The 21,050-nt window shown below is 42.4% G+C and overlaps 1 protein-coding gene across 5 annotated transcripts in view; it reads right to left on the bottom strand.

Moving 5' to 3' along the window:
• Positions 1–12,197: 12,197 nt before the first annotated feature.
• Positions 12,198–21,050, bottom strand: part of HS6ST2 (heparan sulfate 6-O-sulfotransferase 2) — a 285,853-nt gene continuing 277,000 nt past the window's right edge. For all 5 annotated transcript variants that reach the window (XM_084790101.1, XM_084790103.1, XM_084790102.1 and 2 more), the window contains one exon: positions 12,198–15,307. In XM_084790101.1, the coding sequence (XP_084646227.1) occupies positions 14,422–15,307 (886 nt within the window). In that variant the 3' untranslated portion in view covers positions 12,198–14,421. The remainder of the gene's footprint in view (positions 15,308–21,050) is intronic.

Genomic DNA, 21,050 nt, shown 5'->3' with positions numbered 1-21,050 from the left:
GTTCACTGGCTCTTATGACAAGTGCTGTCAAATCCCTGATACTCTTCCTTCTACAATGTCTTTACAGCTACAGCTACATCTTGTTCCTCTGTTGCATTACAGATGGACTCACACAAAGAACACAGAGGTTGGAGTTACCTTTGATCTCTGAAATCTTGCTAGAAATACAATGCAGTGATGAAAACCTCGCTCAATTTTTTTTAACAGGAAAAATTTAACCCAAACATACACCTTGAGGGGCTGCTGTTGACAAACCAAGTAAATGGGAGATATATCACGTTCAACTGTAAGGAGTCTACTTATAATTCAGCAAGGGGGATAAGGCTTGCCCACACAGACGACATGTAAGGCAACATGTGGTGGTAAGATCTGTAATAAAAGCTCAGAGCACAGACAAGTGATGCTGACCATCTTAGGTTCAGCTACACAAACAAGGCTAAAAGCACCCTGCTTCACTACCATGGATACCACACTCAGAATTTCCAAAGGGTATGGAAGTCAGGGTAGGCTAACATCTTAGCCAGTCTTGTGACAGGCTGTTTGTATCTGGAAGAAAGCTGAATTGAGAAACTGCCTTAAGCCTCCAGTATTTCTGGGCTTATCAGGAAACAGGATGACAGGATGATTGACTTGGGGCGCCCTCTGGTGAAAGCTCTTGCTATAACCGCAGAGACTACTGCCTAAAAGGCTGAGATTAGCTTCTAGGACTATTTGTGGAGGAAAAGCGAAACTCCATCGCTGGTGACCCTTCACAACAAAGGGCTATTGGCAGAATAATTCTTTTAGAATCCTAACAATCACTTACTAATTCTTTCAACAAACCTTTGCCCTATACATAAAATGCATTTCCTCTCTTCCCAGATATGATGCTTTATCGCATGCCCACCACCCTTTTTCATCATTTTATGCCTCAGTTTAAACGTCGCTTCCTGGGGCTGTCTTCCTTTCTCATCCTATATGTGTCACCACAGCATACACCAGCACTGGTGACTGTTCACAAAGCTGAAAACCTGGAGCACGTGGCTCAACCGGTCTCCTTCAGGCAGCCCAAGTGATCTGAGCCTTTTACAGGCAGCTCAGCTGTTTCCACTTCTTTCAGGTGACTTAGCAGATCTATTTCCTTTAGGCAGCTTAACTGATCAGTCTCTTCCAGGCAGCTCTGTATCTCTAATGGTCCTTCAGGCCACTCAGCTTGTCCACGAGTGTCTCTCAGCAGTCTTTATAGCTTGCATACCCTTGGGAAGGGAGGATGTCAGTTTCAGGGACTTCTTGAAGTGACCGAGTTATTTTGTTTTCTAAGCTTAGGGATCTTCTCTGCAGGATAGAATGTTTCACCTCCCCTTAAAAGAGCCTGTTGTTTTATAGCCTTTCTCATATCATTTGCCTTAAAGAATTTCCTTGAAAGACCCTTTGCTATTGAAGGAAACTGCTACACAACAGTGCCTGTATGGTGTGTACGTTGGATGTGATTGGGCAGGAAGTAGACAAGGGCAGTGTGTGAGAAAGAAGGCAGATGATTAAGGCGAAGAGCAGCTTGTACTTTATAGGTGAAGTGAGAGCCAAGAGCACAAGTGAGAATCTCAGCGAACACCCTTGGGGTGGTGCCTGGAGTGGAAGAGTTGAGGCAGATTTTTCCTCAGAGCCATATCCTGAGGGCCGTTTGATGCTAAGCTAAAGAATTAGGGCTAATCCTCTAATATATTCATTAGGTGGACTTTGTTTATACTGGTACGATTTTGTGGAATGTATGTCACCAGGCGTTAAAATGAAATGCACGAAATATTGCTAACATTTAGCATAATAACTCCAAATGGCGTTAGATTTCAGTACAAAGCCAGGAACGTGGGTTGACAGGAGAGTGAATTAATGAAAGTTGTGGTTGTTACACTGTACGGCTGGCGCATATGTGTGGCCTACATACTATTCCACACATAAGGAATTTGGAGTCCTGAGCATTGGGTACTATGTGCATCTATTAAATAGTATTCCTTATATTATTGAAAATAATCACTGTCGTTATTGTTAGGATGAAAGAAAAAGAAAGGGGCTAGTAAAATGCCTCTGCAAGTCAGGTGCTTGTCACCAAGCTTGACAACTTAAGTTTAGTCTCAGGGCCCCACAAGGTGGAGAAAGAGAACCATCTCCAGGAAGTTGTCCACTGACTTCCATGCACATGTCATGGCATTCACATCCACCCGCAATAAATAAATGCAATAAAATTTGGAACCCGAAATACAGGATAGAAATTTGTTTTCTTCAGAGGCACGATGTAGAAGCATTTTCTTTCAGGTACTCAACTACTGGGTAATTTATCTGAATACAATGAATTTAAAATGTTACCAAGGAAAGCAGTGTAGGCGTTCCATAAAACTATACTGAATGAATAAAACATGTAAGTTAGAAATAATAATCAATTGCTCGCATGCTAGAAATGTTTTCCTCCATTACTTCATTCGAACTGTCATGCCCCAGAGATCTGCTTTAAAAGTACTTTGCACCAACGAATCCTTAGAAAGTTAGTCCAGGTGAGAAACAATACATATTTTATCTGACTGGTGGGTGGGAATTAGAATGGAGAGTATCATTTCCTTGAAATCCACATGGGATGATTTACTTTTGAGAGAGCAAGAAAGCAAACACTCTTATCAAACTCCATAAAAGCCTCCCATGTAATTCTTGCAAACAATATAAAGCATACACTTAGTAAACTATTTTACAAATGGAAAAAAAAGTACTTTGCATGCTTTAACTCCCTTAAGCATCAGGGGAAATCTCTGGGATAAATGCTGATAACTTAAAATTGGAAGTGAGGACATTAAGGATCCCAAGCCCCACAGATGATAAGTGGATAAGACATGCATAAATGGCCCCAGAGACTGTACTTTTGGCCACAATAGTCCCCTGGTGGGAGGCTGAGACAGGAGTTTGCTTTTGGTTGAAAACAAATAGTCAATGGGAAAGTAGACATGTTAGCAATCTGTTTAGAACTGTTCAGGACATGCTTGAACACTCAAGAGATGGAAAACATTGTGAATCTGAGACCCAGCTCTATAGGAGAGATAAACATGTTTTTGTGTTGATCCGAAGTGTGGAATGGGGAACAGACTTGTGAGAGAACAGGATGTTTTTCCACTTAGAAGTCTAACCACTTCGTGCGGGAGCTTGGATGGTGCCTACTCTGAGAGTATATATATGTATACATGCCCAAAACAAGAGGCTTGATAGAGGACTTGGGATTGTTTTGGCTGTTCATCAACACTTGGAGAGATGCTCCTAGAGAGAACTGCTCCAAGGAAGGCTTCAAGGCTTTGGGCTCCAAGTGAGGCTCTGGGTTCCAGCAGCCACCTTGGCAATTTCGGGTTTGCTGAGGTCCTGCTTGCTACGCCAGGAGAATCGTTCCTCAGAATTGATATCCTTAAGGTTTCATTATTGTGTTCTTTAATCTCCTCCTTTTTTATTGTTTAGGTTAGTCAGGTTGTATATGAGGTACGTGGTGAGTTCACAAGAAAGTATAATTGTTAAGAAAATTGAGCCTACACAGCTCTGTCAATTTGCCCTCCTAGGTCCTCAATATGAACCTGGGAAATGATGGAGGAAAATGAAAATGGGCCGTGAGTGTGCTGATGGTGATAGAGGAGAAAAGCTTTCAAAAGAATGTTGCTGCACTAGATAGATCTCCAGAGCACGTGCCTTCTTCAGTTCCCTGTACTTCAATTCACTGTACTTCAGTGACACTGTCCTTAGTGATGGGCTCTAATCAGAAATGCACTGTATACAAAACAAATGAGAGGATTAGGTAAGGAAGGCAACTGGTGGGAGGGGCAAGAGACACAAGGGAGAGCCACTGGGGAATGGGAAAATGAGAACAAGATACAGGTCCTCCTCTATTCAGGGAAGGTCATCCGGAAGCGAGCAGCTTCAGAAGGGATGCACATGGAATGGTGAGGGAGGAAGGGGACACAGCCTAGTCAGCCAGGTTAGCCGAATTGCATCGGGCCCAGGGCAGTCTGCTCAAACTATTGTACTAACCAAAGGCAATACAAGTAATAAACATCAAACCTCTACTCTGATCTACCTAATGGACAGGACATTCTCCACAGTTATGTGGAGATTGGAGACTGACTCTGACATGAACTCTGATGCCCCCTATTTGATCACCTCCCCTTGGTGGGGAGGTCTGGTGGCACTCAGAGGAAGGATAAGCAAGCTTCCAGGATGAGACTTGATTGGCTGTGACCATATAGTGGAGGAGGAGGTCCCCCCTTTGTCTTAGACCTAGGGGAGGGGAATAGGGTGAAAGCGGGAGGGAGGGAGGAATGGGAGGATACAAGTGATGGGATAACAATTGAGTTGTAATCCGAATAAATTAATTAAATAATAAAAAAAGAAAAAAGAAAAGAAGAAAAAAAAGAAACAACAACAACAAAACCCCCACCAATCTCCCCCACATGTTGGTTCGACTTCTAAGGGAATAAACATCACTTGCTCTCTCACAAGTCTTTTTCCCATCCCCACTTGTGATCCAAACAAAAAAAGCATTTTTATCTCTCCTTCAATTGTGTTCACATGTGAGCACTTGCATGTATATATGTACATATGTACACCACGAACCTGCTTGGCACTGGAGCAGGCCGGAAGGGGGAATTGGATCCCCTGAACTGGAGTTATAGCTAGTTACAAAGATGCCTGATAAGCATCATGGGAGCTGAACCCAGGTCCTGTGCAAGAGCAGAACCTAAGCACTCAGCCTTAAGGACCAAGGGTTTTTATTTCCACTTGCAAATCTTTAAAGCTCTTTTTTTTTTTTTTTTGGACCCAGTCACACTGAGCTCAAGGGTTAGAGTCTCCTATTGTTCCTTCAGTGGTAAAGACACCAGGCTGTTCCTTCCACTGGCGTGGACAGAGTATGTCTGGCACCAGGGGCATGTGATGAGCAGGGTAGTGTCTAAAGAACCTCAGGAAAAATGCTTACTTTGTGAGTGTACCTAATTGGAAGAGCCCAGTGGGTTCCCATGTTGACTATCCTCTATCTGTGGTACTTAAGAAAACTTCAGTTACAGAAGAGACCTCCAGGTAGAGTATAGAGAGGGAAGGTCTTGGAGTTGACAAGCCTGGCTGTGAGAACCCAGGTTCTCACTCAGGATGTAGCTGGCAGATATGGTCTTATTCTCTCTCTCTCTCTCTCTCTCTCTCTCTCTCTCTCTCTCTCTCTCTCTCTCTCTCTCTCTCTCATCATTCTTAAAATACTTTATTTATTTAAATTATTTATTTGGATTGTTGTCCCCTCACTTGTATCTTCCCATTCCCCCTTCCCTCCCTTCCCTATTCCCCTCCTCTAGGTCTGTGACAGAAGGGGACCGCCTCCCTCACCATATGATCACAGCCTACCAGGTCTCTTCCAGGTAGCCTGCGTACTCTTCCTCTGAGTGTCACCAAGGCTCCCCACCAGAGAGAAGTGGTCCAATTGGGGGCACCAGAGTTCATGTCAGAGCTAGTCCCCACTCTCTACACAACTGTGGAGAACGAGCTGTCCATTGGCTAGATCTGAACATGGGGTCTAGGTTCACTGCTTGCATTGTCTTGGTTGCTAATCCCAACATTCTGGAGGCAGAGGCAGATGAGTCAAGATGTCAAGGCCAGTGTTGGCTTTTTAAACAAATAAAAGAAAAAAAAACCTACTTTTTAGCCCCTACACCATACCTTTTAGAACTTAACCTTACTTTCCTATATAATGGGAAAGTTGTTAGTAGGGGTTTTGTTGTTGTTTTGTTTTGTTTTGCTTTGTTTTTACAGAAAGAAAAAGGTGGCAAGGAAATGAAATGTGAGCAAATGCTGGTAACAACTAAGGCTGAGCGATGGGGAAATGGGCATTCCTGATGCTCCTCCGCTTATGTCGAAGTTTCAAGAGTCCCACAAGAAAATGCCTTACATAATGAATAGCCTAAAGAGGAGAATTTTGGATTTAGAATGAAGTTTGATCCTGAAGATGTGGGTTAATGAATTAAGTTTCCCCAAGCCTTGCCACACTCCTGTATAAGATGTGGGAAGTAATTATTCCTGACTCACAAAGTGGTTCTAATTATTAAGTGAGGTTATGCATATGAACGACTCTGTAGAGTGTCTGGGCTATAATAAAATTTCAATAAGTAGCTGCTATTATTATATGAAGAGGCAAGTAGAGCATGTGATACGCCGTAGGTATTTTGATACATAGTATGGCCCCTCATTATGCTCATGAGCCCCATTGAGAGGTGGGTTCTTTGTGTCTGGCCAGAATGAACAGCCAAGCTGAGCTAATCTCCTCATAGGGTCCCTGAGGTGTCTGCACCAGGTATATGTTTTCCTACAGAGGAGGGGGCTGCACAGTTGCCTGCAGTCCAACGGATTCAGGAACTTCCATCCAAGAGCAGGACCCACTGAGCCCTCATAGTGGAACTGGCAAAGCCTTCTCACACAGAGCCCCTGTGAGCAGGAGGCAGCTGTGCTCACGCTGGCAGTTCAGAAGCCGGCTTTTCCTTTCATGAAAGGCACACAGCTATGATCAGACCTTTTAGGACAGCCATTCTCCTATGTCCAGGAGCACTTAGACTCCCCTGGGATTTCTCGCAGAAAGACAGAATCTCTTACACCTCAGAAATTCCACTGCAGAATGTGAGCAGTGGGGGTCCAGGGACTGAGATTTTATTTTTAATGCTGGGGAGGATTTTTTGAGGCCCCAAGCATATGGATCTGGTTTTAAGAAAGAGTTTTAGGAAGAGAAGTCTGGCGATGAACCAAGGGGCTAAAAATGGAAGGACAGTGACAAAGACAACCCTGGCCTGGAGGGGGAAATCAAATGAAGGCCACTTTCTAAATTCTTACAAGATTGGGAGATCATATTTTCAGCTGAAATGGGCTCTAGAAATTGCTTGGAAGTTTAACCTGGGTCAGTACATATTGGTGCATTTTGGTCAAATTCATTCTTGGTCAATTACTGTTTAGCTGAACAGTTCAGAGTGCAGGCATTCCTTACTATTACTCCCTTTGTTATCTAACCACCTTTGTGGAACCTCAATAACATTCATGATGTCTTTGCTGTCTTTTCTCACTAGCCTCAATATAGACAAGAGTTCCTGCTCTGGGTAGCTTTAGGGACAGAAATCTACCGTCAGACCAGAGGAGGTAAGCCACCATGAAAAGGCCAATTCAAACTGGCTCCAGAGAGTAGTTAAGCCCTATCAAGCTAAGGTAGCACCTTCTCTTGTAGAACCTGACAATCATGCTCAGGTCCTCCCAAGTCACACGAACCCCAGTGCAGCATGATCATAAACACTGTTAAACTTGTCTTATACACAGGCAGCCATCATCAAAGTTCACCAAGATTAGTGAAGTCCTAAGATGGGGCTAAACATAATGAAAATAGACAAGAAAACTGTATGATGATTATCGACCCTCATGCTATCCTTAAAGCAACAAGACTGAAATGTAAGGATGCAAATGAGATCAAAGCAAATGTCCTTTCCTTTTTTTCAAAGTGCAGTGAGGTACCTGAGTTTAAAGGCTAGTCTCACTTTCCCTGAGAGCCCATATTAACTGCCAATCTGATTAACTAACATACACTACTCATGGGTTATTCTCTCATCCCTCTTGGGTAGTACATAAGCATTTTTGAGACAAAGTGTCACACATAGCCCACTCTGGCCTGAAAAATCTCTATGTAACGAAGGGTAGCCTGGCTTTACACATCACCTACATAGAGTCTTTAAAGTATTGGAATTCCAGGAGGCAGGCCAGACTCACTACAAAGGCAGCTAGACCTTTGGAGCCCCTGCAGATCCCATGAATCTGATAAGCCTAATCTCTGGAGATGCTGGGTAAAGAGATGGGTGAAGAAGGAATGAAATCACAAGCTCCCCTGGACAAAGCATGACAAAGTAGGTCCCAAATCACTTAGGGTTATCAGATAATCCATCTTACAGTTGGAGGGTGAGTGCTTCACTTTGGCATTTACTGGGTAAGATATCTCAGAATGTCTTGTGTCATTGGCTACATCCAAGCTTAGAGGACATTCTTAAGAAAGGTTTGGGGGCATATGATTTTATGAGTGTATTTTTACTCTTTTTGAGAACACGTCTCACTCTTTAGCTTAGGATGACTTGTAACTCACTATATTACACAGGTTGGCCTTGAACTTTCAGCAGTCTTTATGTCTCTGCCTCCCAAGTGCTGAGATAATGGATATAAACTATCACAACCAGCAAGAGACTGGTTCTTAGATTAGTCGCAATAGGACAACATCTAAGCATTTGCTTAATTTATTGCCATCATTTTCACTTTTTATTCTCATTTTATTTGTTCATTCACCTCAGACCTGAGGCCAATTCAGGCCTATGTCCATTCTAGGTAAGCACTATACTCCCAGGCTGCCTCACAGCCCAGTATTTTCCAATCTTGATCTCAGAAGACAGGGGCATTTGGCCCACACTTAGCCTTTATGCTACGAACAGCAATAGTAACCCTACTATCAAGTATATAAGCAAGGCTACCTGCACCACTGTTACTCTCATAAAAGTATTATAGACAGTTATTGCAATTCACACAGGGATTCCAGAAATGTTGGCTCTTGCTTTCTCCATTGGTAGAGAAGGAAATGGAAACATGGAGAGGATAAGGATTGTCTCACAGATTAGAGTTGGCATTTGGTGAGAGGTTGGGACCAAATCCAGACAGTGTATGGCTGTAACCTTTGTTGTGAACCTCTAGCATCTGCAGCAGTAAGTGTGTAGGGTAAGGATGAGTCATCCACGGTAATCCCAGGGGAGCGTCAAGAAAGAGAAGTGATGAAGAGCAGAACAAACTATTTTACACAGTTTATAAATAGCATTTAGGATTGTGCAAGTCAGAGAAGAACAGAAGAGAGGAAGAAGAAAGAGAAGAGGATGAGAGAAGACACGAGAGGGAGAAAAGGAGATGAGGAGAGATTGGAAAGAGGATGGGTGGATTTCAGTGTAATTGGGATCAAGAGAGTTGCAGTTCTTTTGGATGAATGGGGCTTTTTCATGTAATTTCACTGTTTCCATGAAATTATCGGTACCAAAAACAAAACAAAACAACCCCCCCAAAACAATAAAACCCTTATGTTTACATTTACATCACATACTTATACATAGTTTAATTCTTACCAGCACATGTTCAAGGTACCCCCTCCCCTCAGAACTGATGAACATCATGCAATCAACTTGCACAAATGAAGACCAGAGGTTTTGCTCATACACATTGACACACCACCTGGTTTCACTGTTCTCAGTTCTAAGAGTAAGGACCAGCGTCTTGCTCTGGTGCCTGAGGAACCACTTCTGCTGGCATACTCAATAAAGGTAGTTTGTGGTGTGATATGCTTGGGAAGCATGCCATCTGACCCACACCTCTGTTCTCTTAGGCTCTGGGCAACTCTGCTAAGTTTTTAAACTTAGGGAACTTAGACTTACTCTATACCTACAAGGTCAATCAACTTCTTGTCCAAAGGGCAAGAAAATAACTATTTCAGGGCCCAGAACTTCATTTTAATGACTCTACTGCTGTGGATTTGAAGCACCAGAGAAAAGAAAGAAATGGTTGTGCTATATTCCAGTAACACTTTAATTTCTCAAGTTTCTGGGGCTTTGGGCATCTGTGAAGATCTGAGTGACGCATGCTGCCATGTTTCTTCCTCAAGTCAAATTCCTTGAGAGAAGTGTCAAGATATTTCCTCTTTCACATGTAAATAATGAGAAATTCAAGTTCCTGGTGGTGACATTGGGAGTCAGAATAGCCTGGTTTGTTTGTTTGTTTTTGTTGTTGTTAGTATTCTCTACAAGCACTCAGTCTTTGTTTAGTGCAACCCAGTGAGGACAAGAGTGAACAAAGTCCTGGTTCATTGCTGCACTATCCTTCCTCTTCCCAACATGTTAGTGTCAGGAGCCATGTCATCAGGACAGTGCCAGAAAGCAGTGGTTTGCATGCACCTTGGTATCCAGGAATATCCCATAGTTCTATTGTCTCAACCTATCGTGTTGTGCTTTTGTCTTATTTCCATCCCCATGAAAGAATGCATGAGGGATGCACCATTCTTCTCTTCAACCCCACTCCTGATCCTATTTTGTTATAATTCTGGAGGTGTGACAGTTTAAATGTGAAATGTCCATCAGACTAAAGTGCTAGACCATGTGGTCCCTGGATCCTGGTTTTTTTTTGTTGTTGTTGTTGTTGTTTTGTTTTTTTGTTTTTTTGTTTTTTTGTGGCATACTGTGGGATATTTGAGAGGCCCTGCTGAGGAAGAGTGTAGCTCACAGGGTAGACCTTGAGGTTTAGAGCCTGGCCCTTGATTTCTGTCCCATCTTCATTTCCTGGTTGGCGAGATGTAAGCAAGTAACCTCCCAGTTTTGCCACCATAATGGACTGTAGTCTTAAGCCATGAATGAAAAAAGAATATCCTCCCTTCTTTAAATTGCACCTATAAAGTCACAGTGATGGAGAAGTAACTGATACACAGGAAGGATCTCTGGCCTCTGGGAACTAAGTCAATTAGTTATTTTTTTCATTTCAGCTCTCCTCCAAACTCAAATAGCCCATTAGGACACCATTTCCTCAGTGCCTTGAAGCTATGTACAGGAGACCTGTTTGTTTTCCACCTCAGTGAGTATAGCCTGCTCTTCAATGATACCCATATTTCTCAAAGGAAAAATGGAGCTAACCTTTATTTACCAAGTGTTGTGGTTTAAAGACAAATGTCCCCCATGGTTTCACATATTTGAACTCTTGATCCCCAGTTGGTGGCATTATTTGGGGGAAGGTATATGTTGTACAGCCTCACTGGAGGAAGTATGTCACTGGAAGAGGGCTTTGAGATTAAAACCTGTCAACATTTTTAGTTCGCTCACTCTGCTGCATGCTTGCCATTGAAGGAGATCAACAGAGCAAACAAATCTGGGTCCCACCCCCAGAGGGGGGACGGGGCTGCAGCAACTGATGCACCAAGCAAGGACTATACATGGTGAGGACCTTGACCCTTTGCTCAGATTTAGTAGATAGGCAGCACAGTCTCCTTGTGGGTCCCCTAGTATGGTGAGCAGGGGCTACTTCTGACATGGACTCTGGCCCCCACATGTTGATCACTTCCACCCAATGGGGTGGCCTTGCCAGGCTACAGAGGAAGAGAATATAGGTCGTCCTGATGAAACTTGATAGGCTGGGGTCAGATGGTAGGGAGGAGAGCTCCCCTTTCTGAGGAGTAGGGGAGGGGAAGGGGGAAGAGGGAGGAAGTATAGGACATACAAGAGACAAGGGAGGGGGCTACAATCTGGATGTAAAGTGAATGAATTAAAAAATAAATTGATAAAAAAATAATAAAAAGATATGCTCTAGGCTTCCTGCTCCAGCTTCCATGCCTGTCGCTTGTTGTCACAACTCGCCACCATGATGGACTCTTATCCTTCTAGAACTGTAAGTCAGAATAAACTTGTTCTTCTAAAACCTTTGAGTTATATATTTTTTTAATCATAGCAATAAAAAGTAACTAATATACTGAGTAGTTCACATTTTAGGAGTCCACATCCCCCATATCCAGGAAGCATGGGGCCCTACAATGGACACCTCTGGGTGACCATTTTTCTGTGGTCCTAGGGTTGGAAATCATGAACTTATGCATGTTAAGCATTCTACAATTGAGCCATGCCCCAGATCTGGTTTCCTTGTTACTGGTCAACATTTGGAGTTACCCATAATCCTCACCCCAAGGACGTGGGAAGAAATGTGTATGCCAAAAATAATTAGAACCAACTATGATCATAGCCAAAATGTTAATGCTTCCCTTTCACCTTTTTCTTATAGATAAAAGGGGGAGATAGTCTATTAAGAGTGCTATTTCACCTTTTTGCATCCTATGACATGAAAACATCTACTATAGTAACTTTTACATTAAAATATGGGTTCAGTTCATTTGCATGGCAATCCTTGTATTTCACAATTTTGTTTTACTCAAATCATGGCCTCCAAGGAGGATGCATCTCAAATTAAGGCCATTTCAAAGGGAGGAATTAGAATGGGCCATCTCATTTTCATACTTAGCTGTCAAGTGTAAAGAAAAACACTGTTTTAGAAAATATTCCAGTTCTGGTTTGTTTATGATGTCATAGTGTCTAGTGGTTGTAAACTTTGAAATCATGAAATTACTCTCAGCCTGCAATTGAAACTTTATTTCACATCTATTGTTAAATTACACAAAATCAGTGAATGGTTTGTAAAGCTACACCACTGAACAGATGTTTACAGTTTGAAATCGTGGGATTTACATGATGATGACAAAAATGTATATTTATAACATTCTCTATATACAGTAATCAGTAGAGACAGAGAAAATGCACTTAATCTCTGCAAACCATGCACACCACAGCAATAACACATTTTTATTTTTCAGTAAAGAGCTTTTCCACTGGCTCAGACTTTGTCCTGCTTTCCAACACCATCAGTTTTAAGAGCAAACATTTTCAATTAAAACTAAAGAAACTGAAATGTCATAGTGATCTACAGAACACAGTATACACCAGATAGCTTCATTCTAAAACACTTCAACTTCAAGATGTGCTTTTAAAAATTCCTTCCAGTTGTTTTTGTTTTGTTTTTATTTTTTTAGGTATCATAATTCTCAGCACTGCAATACCACAAAACAAAACCTGTGAATATTATTACAGAGCTCAAAGTCAAGAAAATCCCTTTAGATCCAGATACTCAACTTCTTGTCCAACTGGTGGCCATATCATTACAGATGAAACCAGGCTGTGCACTTGGGCAGACTATGATAGATGTGACACTATGATCACACTTCTAAGCATGCCCACCTTGAAAACATAAATACCAGTTCTAGTCACCTTGTTTGATTGAAGCCAAGGGATTAATGTAAGTTCTTATAGAAGTAGTCTAGCAACAGCCATGACGTGGAAACAGTGCCAAGCAGTGTGATGTGTAACAGCACAGTGGTACATAATTCTTCCCTTGCTCAGTTTGTAGTTGATACCATCAAAATACCATTACATAGACTTATGTTTCTAAACTGTTCTCCTCAGCTTGTATGTCCCTGACATTTAGCTTCAGTGTGGAACATTCTTCACTTTTGATCTTTCATAAACAAAGCCCAGGTAGAGTGTTAACCTCAAGTATCAAGAGGCAGCTTTTGGTGTTACTGAGTAATTCTGGCTGTCTTAATACTTAATCTACCATTGTCTTTGAGAAAACTTGCTCTTATTATTGTGTACAAATCTGTCAGTACAAAAAAAGGAACCATGGGCCAGAAATAGCCAGCCAAACTGGAAACATTACAATAAACAAAATAATTAACAGTTCACATTCAGGTTCAATTCAATCTGATCAAGATTAATAACTTCAGCAATATTTAGAGACACGTTATCCTGTTGGAGAGTTCTTGTTAAGGGCCTTACTACATGGACATTGATAAGACAATTCTATATAAAGTCCTGACTTTAATCCAGGATGAAATACCACAAGAGTTTCAGCAACACGCTGTTTAGATGATGAAGAAAAATTCTATACATGGATTCATTTGGAATGAGCACAACTCGGAGAAGCCTTGAAGTGAATGAGAAGCAGCGCCAAAAAGATTGAAATTGTTGAAATTACAGTGCCCTGAAACCATCTGGAAACTGGATCTTTCCACTGGTATTCCATTTGGAAAGAAAATGCTTTGTTAATATGAGATATACCCTGTTTTAAACCTTTTAATCAGCAGAAGGTAGAAAAATTGAAAATTTTAAACATCTGTTAAATTACAAGACATGAATCCTGATCTATTTGAAAAGCCATTATTTTTACATAAACCCACCTACATGTAAGTGAGAAACTGTTTACTTTCCAGAGTTTGGCAAAATTTATCATCAGTTGTTTTTCTGTTTAAATAGACTCCTTGTTAAAATATAGAAGGAAATGAAAGGTTTTGAGCATCTTTTAGTCTGTTTATGTTTTTACTTATGCTTCCCTGGGGGTGGGGGGTTTGCTTTCAAGACTGGATTTTAAGAGAGTATCCGGAATCATTTAAAGTCTGTTTCTTAAAATTTAAATGGCCACATTCCATGTTTTCTTTGTGTCTCCATACCTAATTCAAGAACTTCTTAAAATATCTAAACTGCAATTTCTGGTGAGTCTGGTTTGGCTCTTGGATTTCAGAAATAGTTCATCCCCCAAACGACAATTTAATTACACACCGAGATTTGTTTTACCCACACACAGTGTAACACTGAATCAAAAGGCAACTGTAAAGGCAACATCTACACTTGTTTTGAACTTCCAAAATGAAGGAAGCAGGATGTGTTTGGACATTTTCATCTTGTAAGATACACGCCATCTTTTTGGTGGTGCTTTGGGAAGCAGTGTGCACAAGCCTTTCAGAGCCAGTTAGCGCCATGTCTCTACACTGCCTATGTAGTCATTGGTGCCATTGCTGATGCTGCTATCCCTCTGTTCCTGGCCCGAGCCCTGCTTCTGACTTCCTCGGTTCTCCTTCTGGCTCAAATTAGGATTTGAACTCTGAGTCAGATTCTGACTCAGATTCTGAGTCAGGTTCTGATTTGCGTTGGAATTAGGATTCTGACTCAGATTCTGACCTGGACTCTGGCTCTGGCCCTGACTCTGACTCTGGAAATGGGTCTGAAGGAACCTTCCCTTCAGAAACTTGCGTTGCTCCTGACGCTTCCGCCTGGCATCCTGATGCTCTTTCTGCCTCATGAACTGATACCTTTGCAGAAAGAGGTCTTTTGCATAGCTGTACAACTCCATATCCAGAAAATTCAGTCCCTCAATACGCTTTTGGATTTCCTCATTGATCTCTACGCTAGAGGCCCTCGTGGTATTATATTGGGTAAACGGCGAAATAAAGTTCATGTTGAAGGTCTTCTCAAACAGGTACTGCGTCTTGCGCTGAAACTCAGTGAGGCCAAAGAACGCCATGTGCTTCAGGTTGGATTTAGCGCTTTCCAGGAGGACCTTGTTTCTTTGCTTTTCTGGCATGACAGAGAGGTTGTAGCATCCCACTAGAGTCAAGTCAGACAACATGCGTACTTGGCGGTTGTTGGCGAGATTATAGGGACAGTCCATGAACTCTTTGAGAGGGCAACCAGACCAGTCATCACCAGTGTAGCAGCTGGGCAGTTCTTCGGAGGTTGGGGGCCTTCCATCACAGACGTGCAGGGATGCTTTCCAAGTCGCTCCTCTCTGGACATGCCTCCATTCGCTCAAGTACCGGGACACTGGGTCTCTGAGAATGGTGATGTAGTGGAAGTTCCTATGGACAAAGCATAAAGGTTAACAGTCAGAAGTGTGACTGATGTAAGTGCAGTCAGGAAGGTGGCATATGTGATGCTCATGGCCACTAAGGAAAGCAACAGAGGAAGGGAAGGTATCTGGTGGTAGTATTTGTCCTGTGAACTATGTTGTAGTCATCTCTTTACATCCACTTACCCTGACCAGATAGCAAATTTCTTTAGCCAGTGTCCTGACACTATATCCACAGAAGGCATAAAAAAGACTCTGGATAACAATGTGGTCTATTTTGCCTTCCTTTGTTCTCTTCCCAAGGATGCTATTAGCCCAGTATGCAGCCATTTTATTTCATGCTCTAAACCCCCAATTCTTTATTAAGCCAATCAGAAAATAGATACTCAATTGAAGCAAATGACTTATGGAGGTGAAATGGGTTGACAAAGGAACTAAAATTCTAATATTTCTTATGAATGATGCGCAAGCATTTTTCAAAAACTTGGTCTAATCTGGAAATGTTATGAAAAAAAAATAACATCAAAACTATTTGACATGATGCTCTCCATTCTGCTTATTGCCAGAATAACATGACTCATAAGCTAGAGCAATGGAATGTAGAGACAGGCTGAGCATCCCAGGGCCTCCAGAAATAAACACAGTGGTTACTTACAGATTAAAATAGGTAATAGATGCCAAATCTACCTTTCTCTCTCTCTCTCACCCTTTGCTTACACAGTATCATTCCCAGGAAAGAAAAGTTAACTCTATTCGTTTCAACATCTCCCTTTTCTTTATTCACTAAAAAGACAAACACATTCAAGAACTGTGGAAGCTTTGCTGGATGGCTCTTTCCTTTTGAGTTGCAAAGAGATAAAACTCTCTGCACAAATAGAAGAGTAGTGGACATTTAAAACTTACTGGATGACATGCTCAAACACATGCATAGTATGTATACATGTGTGTAGTCCATACCCCAGACACATCAGGGTCTGTGTGGTTAGGAATAATCAAAGAAAGAAATACCCCCAGGACAATTGTGGGGGTTTTTTGTGAGATATGAATTACCATTCATGTACAGCAGATGAAATATGGGGTCATTGGAATGGTAGAGTTGTGGTAGGAAAACAAGAACACATATCGAGTTTTCATATTTTTTTAAAGGAAACTCAGGGAATGGCTTGCAACTCTTCTGATTTTATTGTTTCCACCTGAAGGAATTGTGGATGTTCTATGAGAAGGAACCAGAGACAACTTGCTCACCTCCCTGGCCTATTAAATATTCAACGAGGAAAGGGTTCTCCTGACTCAGTGTCAGTCTTCTAGCACCTCAGTGTCTCCAATTCTATCCTCTGTGGCTCTGTCATGCACTATGTGTGGTGCTCCATCTGACTGGCACAATCTTCCTTCGTTGGCTAGAAGATGATACTAGCCACTCAATTCCACTCCAAATGGAAAACCCAGCCTACTACTTACTGCTTGCATTCCATCTTGCTCTGTGTTACCATAGCACTTCCGGACTTAGTCTAAAACCCTTCGTATACCAAATTACAACTACTTATTTGTATCCCCACTTAAACTGTTTTCTAATACATAGGCTCTGTCCTGTGTCTCCAAAACTGTTGTGCCTCCCACTCCAGCTTCGCAGTGTAGTCTTTGTGTCTGCCCAAAACAGAGTTTTAGCAGTCTCGTAACTGCTTACTTAAGGAACCATTCCGAGTAAGAGAAAAGACAGGGTTGGGGACATGTCTTACCACAGAAAAACTCATGATCATATCACAAATGCCTTATAAATATCACAGGATATATTCTTTTAAAAAAAAGTACCCTTATAAATTTTCATGGAATAAACAATCATCGGGCACTGAATCTGGGAGTAGGAATGAAGAGTGATCCAGGAGTATATTCGTTCATTTCTCCAAGACTTTTCTAGAATTGTAAGTGTGCTGATACCACTAAAAGGTACCTCTGAAAATACCCATTACTAGAGAGTAACAGTTTCCATTTCTCAGGATCCTTTAGGAATTGAGATAACCACACTACCCATAGACTCTCTCTTCCCATTCCAAGCTTTGCTTTTCATTCATTCTTTTGTTCATTCACAACATATTTATGGTGCCTTTCTGCAAACCACAAGGCAAGATTTTAGTGGCAACTAGCCTAATTGTTGGGGGGAGGGGAATTTAATCCGGTGATACATTTGGATTACCATTTTAACTATATTTTGCAGGCATGCACTGTAATGGGGGCTCCTGGGCAGGGAGGGATGTACGGGGGTAGTTAACCCTCATAATGAAGTCACCTTCACACATAGCTAACAGCCCTTCTGCCCTAGTTTACTCTGCTGATTTAAGTCTGCAGTGACATCTTCTGGCAAGTCTTACGAGTATACCGCAGTGCAAGTTTGGGGCTCTCCCTCCCCCAAACCTAACCTTTCAGAACAGATAGAGCCAACCACCAAGGTGAGTGTCTGAATCATTGCTTTATGAGTCCTACTCACACTTGAAAAGAGTAGAGTCCCTCACATTATACATATGGGAATCTAATAAACTTCTGAACCAAATGACACCTGTATGAAACAAGGACATGGACAGTGGGAGCAGTCTCAATTTCCATACTGTAGTATTATCTCTCTCTCTCTCTCACACACACACACACACAGAGAGAGAGAGGGGAGGGCTCCTTGATATAGCTACATAGATTCAGGTAGCAAACACTGGGGGTTGTTACTAGCCCCATTTTTCTCTGGGGAAATAGTCTCAGGGACCTAGATGGGTTCAATTGGCAGCACCTGATGCTGCTGAAAATATGACCCAATGGTGCGAAGGAAGATGTCTGATGGACTCGTCTCCAGTGCTCATTGGCCTCTGAAGTAAACATAATTCACTGGAAGAGGGCTCAGTTGGTAAAGTGCTTGCTTTGCAAACATGAGGACCTCAGTTCAGATCCTGGGATCCACATAAAAGGCCAGGTCCTGTAGCAGTGTGTGACTGTAGTTCCAGAATTGTGGAGCAGAAACAGATGAAGCCATGGAACTCACTGGACAGACAGATTAGTCCAATCAATGAGCTCCAGATTTAGTGATAGACCCTGTCTCAAAAGTAAGGGGGATGGTCACAGACAATGACTTCTTGGCACTTGTACAAACACATGTGCATGGATTGTTCACCCACACGAACAATCATACAGTAACACCTTGGAAGTTTTGCCAGACTAAGGATCTAGAATGTTTAGTACTTTGACAGGAGAAAGTGTAAGGAAACAGCCAACAAGTGACTTGGGGGAAGCCAAGAAGCCCAGAAACACAGCACTGTTCCAGGGGTGCGTACTTGCTTCCTCTCAGCACCTACTGTGTTTCTGCTTTTGGAGATGCAGATAGGGTCATGGTACAGGAATCTGAGGACCCGTATCAACACACAGTCTAGCAAGCAGGAGCAACCACAGAAGGGAAGGACAGCACCTCAAGGATATCTTTAGGCTTGACTAAAGAAGAATGAGACAAAGGAGGAAGAAGAGACCGAAAAGCATGAACAAGGGCACAGAGGGAAAAACCGCAACCCAGTTCATGGAAAAACAGTGGGCAACTGAGGTGAGTGGCAGGCACTAGAGAGGGAAGGCTGGAACAGGACTTAGATGCCATAATAAGGTATTCATATGCACCTATCACATAGTTGGCGACAGAAATAAATGGGCATGGAGAGGGAACATAAGGTAAAGGTATTTCCTAGGTTTCTGGAGGATAATCTTAGGAACTTGAAGTACACGTGATGAGACATTTGAGTTATGCATCCAAAGGCAGCATTTATGGTCTGGAAGCTTCTCTCTCCCTATTTTGTTATTTTTGGTTTTGAGACAGGGTTTCTCTGTGTAGCCGTGGATGTCCTGGAACTTGCTCTGTAGACCAGGCTGGCCTTGAACGCACAGAGATCCACCTGCCTCTGCCTCCCAAGTGCTGGGAATGAAGGCGTGCACCGCTACCACCCAGCCGCAAAGCTTCTCTTTATGCTGTGTTGTTTTCCTTATTCTCTACATGGTCTCTGGGCACGATCTTATAAATGTCAAGAAGGGGCAGCCTCCCTCATCTTGATCCTTTTTCTGTCCCTGTGCTCTCAGATCATGATCACAGTGACCCATTTGGAGGCCAAATCTCTGACATAGCAAACAAAATTGTTGTATTTTTTTCACATATATATCATTTTTACATTTATTCCTCCCTGTGTATGTGTGCATGTGGGCACATGCATAACACACATGCACACTGTACTGCCTGTGTAAAAGCAGAGAACAATTTGCAGGGAGAGGTTCTCTCCTACAAAGCGGGCCCTAGGGATCAAACTCAGGTCATTAGACTTGGCAGTAAGTGCCTTTCCCCACTGAGCCATCTTGCTGGGCCTACAATAGGAGGTGGCCAGCCTTAGCTTGCCTTGTGCCACTAGAGGCACCAAGGGCATCCAGGTGCACTGAACAATCAGACCATTCCATTAACTCAGAAAACTAATGAGGGGTTTTGAAACTTTGTCATCCTGGATGGATGTAGGTTGCTTGTGGCCTTGCTTGATCTCTTCCTTTTAAAGGAAACCTAAGCATCTTCAAATGCATCTAGATCCTGACTGTGTCCTCCAGTATCTTCAGCATACTTTATTCTTGTTGGCAATGTCTGCATCCAGGCACTAATTAAAATAGAACAAGATGTTGTAGGTCCCTGGTATTTGCTAGAAATCCCCCTTCAGAATGATACAAACCCAACTGGTACTGTGAAACAGACTGATTTCATTTTCAAAAAGCAAGGCAAACTCATCCCCAGATTTTCCCCCAGGAAAATCATACACAGTTGGTTTCACTCAGTAATAATTGGACAGTATTGTCTTGTGACCAAATGTGTCATTTAATTAAAATGAACAGGTTTCACACTGTAAAATTGGAGTCATGACTCTCATCAGTTCCCTGGCTTAATAGAAAGCCCGATTCTTACACAGTGCGCCTGTATTGCCCATGGTGCTTCTCGTGGCACAAGGCAGCCCTTGGCTGGCCCAGCTTCTCTTGCAAAACAGCTGCTCTCCGGGTGGCCTTGGATTAACCCAGTCTTCCCTTGTTTCTTGCTTGTAGCTTTTGAGATAACTGCAGAATGTGCTTGGAATGCAATATCCTGAGATAAGATGGAACTGCCTGAAATAGGCCCAGCCTTTCTCCTGCCCTTCCTAGAGAATACAACATCTGGAGTTAGGGAGGAACTCCCCAGAATTTGTTCCTTTTCCTCTAGTAGTACAATGTACTTCAATCATTTATACACGACACACATTGTCTTTCAGGTATAAAACCCAGAGCTGAAATCGGGGGTCTTCTACTGTGATCTAAGCACAGAAGTAATAGCTTTTAAGACAGGGTCTCACTAAGATGCTCAAGCTGGTCTGAAACTCGCTGTAGAGTCCAGACTGGCCTGGGATTCATGGTCCTCCTGCCTCAGCCTCCTCATTAGCCAGACGAAAAGCATGCAACAACACCACACCTGGGTCTGGCATGAACATCTGGAACGCTGTGCACCCCAGGTAGATTTTGTGGGTTTTGGAAGACCAGCTCACAGTGGATCCCGTCTGCTGGTGATTGTTGCTGCAAGTCTATGATGAACAAATTCAATTCTCATAACTTGTGAAGGAGTATGTGCTACCTTGTTGGGCTCAATACTGTGAGCTTGCTTCACATATGAAATGTCCTGTCATTGATATGAAAGTATGGAGACAAAAGGATCCAGTGATACAATCTGTGTAAGCAAG

Source organism: Acomys minous (genome assembly GCF_964271855.1).
Source record: "Acomys minous genome assembly, chromosome: 7".
Taxonomy (NCBI): Eukaryota; Metazoa; Chordata; class Mammalia; order Rodentia; family Muridae; genus Acomys; species Acomys minous.
This window is presented reverse-complemented; position numbering and strand designations above follow the sequence as displayed.